Consider the following 6,393-nt stretch of genomic DNA (forward strand, 5'->3'; position numbering starts at 1 on the left):
GACTCTGGCATCTATGTGACCTGAGGAGACAGATGCTGGGAACAGAATGGGGACAATGATGGGAATCGCCACACAGACAGACACACACAGCAAATATACACACCGTACATACCACTCACACACACACTCACGCATGCCCCCCATGCATAGACACACATGCACACATATACACACTGGAAATACTTGGCGTCCAGGGACTCACCTGCCCCCAGGAGCCAGAGGGCCACCCAGTAGGTGACCCGGGAGCCCATGGTGGGTCCTGTATACCTGGAGGGTTTGTTGGGTCAGAGTTTTTGTGCTCATGAGCAGAGGAGGGAGACATCCTTCCCCACAGAATGCAGGTCATGTCACTGTCTCATCAGTCTCCAAGGCCTCCAGAAACGAGATCAGATTATAACACACTTTGACAACGGATTTGAATATGTACAAGCTCCTTTTTGAAAACATCACCTCATGGGTGCTGGCCCAGAGCCCCCGGACTGTCTGGAAATGAGACACACACAGCTCTAAGTGCCTCTTTTCCCTCACCACTCTCCTCGTTTGCCAGGCATGTTCACTGTGACCCACCTCCAGCACCTCAAATGCCTGACTGAGGACGATCCCATGGTCTATGTGTTCCTGCCTTCCATGGCCCCTCCACCTTCCTGGCCACACTGCTCAGCATCCCCATCCTTAGGCAGGGTGGGCACTGGGGGCTGACTCGGCTGGGCATGGACGAGCTTGAAGTCACTGGGGTATCCAGGGACACAGGAGACGAAGTGATGCCTGGGTCAGTGTCTGAGTCCGGAGCTTCTATTCCTTTTGCCTGTCAGAGACCAATGTCCCCTGAGTTCTCTCATCTCCATGAAGGACTCTCCCCAGGACCCATGGCAAAGCCCTTCTGTTCCAGTCTCCATGCCACAGAAAAGGTTCCTCTCCTCTTCCTTGTGGAAGGAGACTCAGGCTCCTCGTCCAGAAACAGTGGTGTGTAACATGCTCTAGAGCGTCTCCTGATGCTTCCAGAACCCACAAGGCTGTTACAGGGGTTTCAGCTCCTCATTTCACTGCTAGAAGAACCCCCAGGTGTTCCATGCTCACTAAAATAAGTCTACTTTCATTAACTGGACACTGTAGTCTCAAACTCCCTTTCCTTTGTGGGGAGCATGCGTGTCAGGTGAGGGGCCCCGGGGCAGGACACATTGCAGCTCTGTGTGATTGCTGCTAGCCCAGAGACACGTGACTGAGTCCCATCCCCAGGTCTAGGCTGGCTGACAGTGGACCTCAGCAGGAACAGTGCGCCCCGCACCTTTCACTCCAGCTCTGAGGCCCCAGGTCTGAGCCCGCTAAGGGGGCCTCGTGAGCCTTTTTTGTGAGGGGCTGATGTGACCCTGCAGCACTGTGGAGTAACTGCTGGCGCAGAAGTACACAGCTGTCTGCGAGGGGGCGGCCGACCCCAGCGTGAGGGGGAAGTGCTCCTTTTTTGATCTGGAGACGCTGTAATCCTCGGGGATGTCACCATTTTCAGCCTCACCAAAACCGGCAGAGTAGTGGATCAGCCTCAGCCCCAGTCCCGGGTCTTGTCGGTACCAGTACATGGCGTTGTGGTCCATGTTCTGGGTACATTGCAGGGTCACGTTCCCTCCTGTCCTGGTGATTTTGTGTCTCGGGTTCTGGGTGATGCCAGCTTCCGTGTGCCCTGTGGGGACAGAGACCAAAGCTGGTGCCAAAGGGAAAGGCTGGGGAATGACCTGGAAGTCATAGGAGAGGAGAGGGTCCTGCCCAGGACGCACCTGCCCCCAGGACAGCCAGGACCACAGCGCACAGGAGGCGCATGGCAGGGACAAGCTCTGGAGGGGTCCTTCTGAGATGTCACCCTCCTGCCCCAGCCTGGCCCCAGAGCAGCCTGTCCCAGTGGTCACGCCCCTTTTCCCTGCAACCTCCAGTCAAAATAAACACTCAGGCCAACAGCCCAGACTGGGAGGAGTGCACTGCTCTGAATTTGCACAGGTCCTGTGTTTTTTTTTTTTTTTTAGATGAGTCTTTCCTGCCTTTGTGCAGAACAGTTTGTAACTCTGTATAAATTTCTCCCTAAGGATGGGATTCCTCCTTGACTCACTGGCTTTTATTTACCTAACTATCCCTGTAGTCCAGAATGTCAGGGGAGATCCTTGTGGCTTCCTGGTGCAATTTAAGACTCCTGTGTTCTGGAACTCCTTCAAGAGTCCTTTTCTCATTTGCTCGGTCATCCACCCTCCTTTTAACCCCCTTCCGACTGCAAAGACTCTCTCTGGAGTCAGGGCTCTAGATCCGAGAGCACCTCTTCAACCAGCACTCGGGAAGGTTTCACTCAATTCCTTATCAATTCACTGACTGGTGGGACTCCTGCCCACACCTAGCTAGATTCATCAGGGCACCTGCTTCCTGAGTGGTCGGCAGGAGAACGATCCCCAAAGATGTCCACATCCCAAGCCCTGGAGCCTGTGAGTGTATTAGACTTCATGGTGGGGGGTTAAGGCTGCAGACTGAATTAAGGTGGCTAATCAGTGGACTGAGTTCCTGGTGGTGCAAAGGCTTAACACACTCAGGTGCTAACCAAAAGTTTGAAGGTTTTAGTCAACCCAGAGGTGTCTCCAAAGTAAGGCCTGGAGATCTGCTTATGAAAAGTCAGCGACTGAAAACCCCGCGAAGACGTTCTACTCTGACTCAGATGGGGTTGCTGTGAGTCACAGTCTACTCGGATGCGGCCGGGTACTAATAAAATTGTCCATGTGTGTTTCCTTCTGGAACCTTCTCCAGGGAGCAGAGCTGGACCCTGCATGCACAGTAGTGCCCTGACCCCCTGCATTCTGTAATTCCCTGTGACTCGTGAGACAGAAGGTTCCGCAGAAACAGGTAGATGTTTAGGATCGATATTGGACATTTAGGATTGTAGACCCTGGAGCTCCCGAGGCAAGATACAGAGTTACTTTCATTTTAAGTTTCTTATTTCATGTGATCCCAAATCTTGTACAAACTAGAGGGCACAAAAATGTGGCTTAAATAAAGGAAATTGACTAACAAATTCCAACTCTTTACGTCCTTTCTCTCCTGGTAGGCTGCACCATGAACAGGAAGACTCCTTAGCAAACCCCCCTTCCTCTCTGTGTGCAACAGGGAAGACTCCACTGGAACCCCCCACTCACACAAAACCCAACAAAACCAGCTGCCACTGAGTCAACTCCAACTCACGGTGACTCCGTGTGTGTCAGAGTATAACTGTGCTCCATAGGGTTTTCAGTAGATGTTTTTGCAGAAGTAGATTGCCAGGCCTTTGTTTTGACGTAGCTCTGAGTGGACTGGAACCTCCAACCTTTCAGTTAGCAGCTGAGCGTGGTCACCTTTTGCATCCCCCAGGGACAGCTTTCATGAAATATGGCACACCCCGTATTCAGAACAACAGCTCCAGTGCAGAAAGGTGCACCTTTGCTCTTGTCACCTGTAGGATCCATGCAGGGTCTCTGCCCTGAAGTTGTCAGAGAGGCAGCATGATAATCCCACATGGTGCATGACCTATGACCTTCCTGATCCTGCACAGCTGGGCCTGAAAAGGAGAAGCTGAAGCAGGGATAGTTCTGCAGGGGGGTCGGAAGGCCCACAGTGCCAGAGGAATGGAGCCCAGTGTGCCCCCTCGCTTTGCTGTTTGTGACCTCTGCCTGCAGGAGAGTGGCTTCACCTCTGTCAGTAGTGGTTCTGCATCTGAACAAACCGTCACACAGTCCTTCCTCAGCACACTTCTGTCAGCACTGACACAGGTTACAGGGATGAGCAAATAGAGTCTGGGGAGCCCTCCGCTCAGCGGGCCTGAGCTCAACCTGGAGGCCGCCCTCATTCTCACCATCACTTCGTAAGCTGGGCAGAGGGCTTCGTGTAAAGGGCGGCCAGTGCTCTGCAGGGCTGTGCAAGTTGCTGACACAGAGGAACACAGCCAAGTCCCCCACGCTCCAGGGCACTAACATGCAGCTCTAAGTGGTAGTCAGGTAGTAAGTTGGCCTGAGAACTGATGCCGGATGTCACCTTTGTCTCTCTCTTTCCTGTCATAATATTCTAGGAGGCACTAAGGGCCCTTGCCCTGGGCCTGCTGGTACCAGTACACAGAAAGGTCTCCAGAGAGGAGGGAACAGCTCAGCATTACCTGCTGTCCTTATGCTTTGCTCCGGTGTCTCAGGCACTGGGTGACTCCAGAACCCATTGGGCCTGTATAAGGGGGGACAGGGAAGAAGCTGAGGACAGAGTGCAGGGGCCTGGCTGCAGCCATCCTTATGATTGGGCTTGAACTTCAGGGATGGTAAAGGCAGGCTGATGCCTTCCCACCTGTGGCCAGCACTCACCTGCCCCAGGAGGCAGAGGGTCGCTCAGCAGATGAGCCTGGAGCTTATGGCATTCCAGGCAGGATGGGCAGTGTTTCCCACTCAGGGTGGGGTGTCCTAGGCCTAGCACTCTAATGCTCTGCACCCCTTTTCCCTGATAGGATCATTCTGTGATGTTGAAGCTGCCGCAGAGGCATCATCCACTCCTCCAGAGTTTCCCCATCCCTTGTAGCCTGCCAAGCCGTGGTTTCCAACTGAGGCTTGGCCTGACCGCACCTGAATTTGGTACTGAATCCTACACGTGTGCAAACCAAGATCTTGGTCCACGTGCAGAACCTGAAGAACCTTGGCCCCAAACTTGACTCTGGACCGAAACTTCACCAGAGCGGAAGATGTTCTCTGGCACAGAGCTGCATCCAAGCCCATTCACAAAGCAAAAGTTTCCTTCATTTACAGATGCCTCAGTACCTGGATCTCCAACTATGTACATGGGAGGGACCGGGGTGTCAGATCTTGGGCACACACCACACACATGCACACATCACACTCATGCATACAACACCCACATGCACATACCACACGCCATATGGAACACACAGGCACACACATACACCACATACTGCACACATACACACATGTTCATAGGTCACACACATGCACACACCATATACCACACATCACAAACATGTATCCACATACATACAACACACTCCCGCACACAAACACACCCACATCCACACACAAACAGTGGGATTACTTGGTGGTCTGAAGACTCAGCTGCACCCAGGAGGCTTAGGCCGTGCAGCAGAGGAGCCTGGAGCCCATGGTTTAGGGGCCCAGGGAGGGGAGAAGAGGGTCTTCTCAGGCAGTGTGTTGGGAAAACGGGACCTGGGCTCTCTTGGAATCGCTCAAGGATTCCATTGTCCCAGCCGGGTTCTTGGCTCAGGGCCCCCTCAGTGTACACAAGGGCACATCCCAGAATAAGTGAAATTTGGACATTTCTCCCAAGAGGGTGTGCTGTCTTTGACCTCCTCCCAAGACAGTTTGGACCTTTGAGCTCATGATTATTTCCAGTATGAAACAACTTTCCTGTGTTTTCAACTCTCCAAGTATTTCTGTCATTTAGATGCTCAGGTTAAATCATTAGGGTACTTTCGGTGATTTGGGTGAATATTTAAAATAAAATACTCCCCAAACCTCCAAAGTACTATCACCCAGCGAGGTTGATATAGGATGAACGATTTTTATATAGAAATAGTGTACAACCACAGATGAGGCCCTCTTTTAATGTACATGTCCTATGATGTGGCGTTTGACAAGGAAGAAGCACTGGGAGCAGAGTGCATCCTTTGTACCTGGGGTTCCTGCACAGAGAAGCTCCTCGTCCAGGCAGATTGACCAAAGGGACCTTCCTCCAGAGACTACAGACAGAGGGCCTTTCCCTGGAGCTGATGCCCTGAATTTGGACTTCTAGCCTACTAGACTGTGAGAAAATGAATTTCTCTATGTTAAAGCAAAAAATGAAAGATGTGGTGCTCGAGAAAGTAGGCTTAATATCCAACAGCCCTGGGCGAAGGGGGCATCCTGCCCCATGTGGATGCCAGGGATTCAGCTCAACAAACCAGTGTTCTCACTGGAAGATGAGGCAACAACAGTGCCCTCTTCAGGGTCAGTGTGAGCTTTATTAGTAATTGTTCAGGAAGGTCCTGCAGACAAAGCCCAGTGATGCCCAGCACACTGCAGCCAAGATGACTGCTTGAGTCCTAAGTGGAGTAGAGTTGATAAAGTGCGTGTTTGCTAATGAACTGCATGTTAACAGTTATATAAATATCGTACGCTCATAATCAGCTGCTTGGGGAAGTCTGCCTCCTCTCTTATGGTCACTTCCTGAGCTGGCAGAGGGCTTTGTGCACAGAGCAGCTGAGGCTCTGCAGGGCTGTGCAAGCTGCTGGCAGAGGAACATGACCAAGTCCCACCTATCAAGGGCACTCAGATTCAGCTCTGAGAAGAAGTCAGGGAACTGTTGGCCTGAGAACTGGTCTGAGGTGTTACTTTTCTTTCTCTCTTT

General features: G+C 52.1%; 1 gene segment (V, D, J or C); it reads right to left on the reverse strand.

Moving 5' to 3' along the window:
• Positions 1-1,322: 1,322 nt before the first annotated feature.
• LOC126082172 (T cell receptor beta variable 6-5-like) lies at positions 1,323-1,864 on the reverse strand. The segment is given in 2 exon segments: positions 1,323-1,675; positions 1,770-1,864. Coding segments are annotated over 2 exon segments (396 nt in total).
• Between the last annotated feature and the right edge of the window lie 4,529 nt (positions 1,865-6,393).

The sequence above is a fragment of the Elephas maximus genome, chromosome 8 (genome assembly GCF_024166365.1).
Source record: "Elephas maximus indicus isolate mEleMax1 chromosome 8, mEleMax1 primary haplotype, whole genome shotgun sequence".
Taxonomy (NCBI): domain Eukaryota; kingdom Metazoa; phylum Chordata; class Mammalia; order Proboscidea; family Elephantidae; genus Elephas; species Elephas maximus.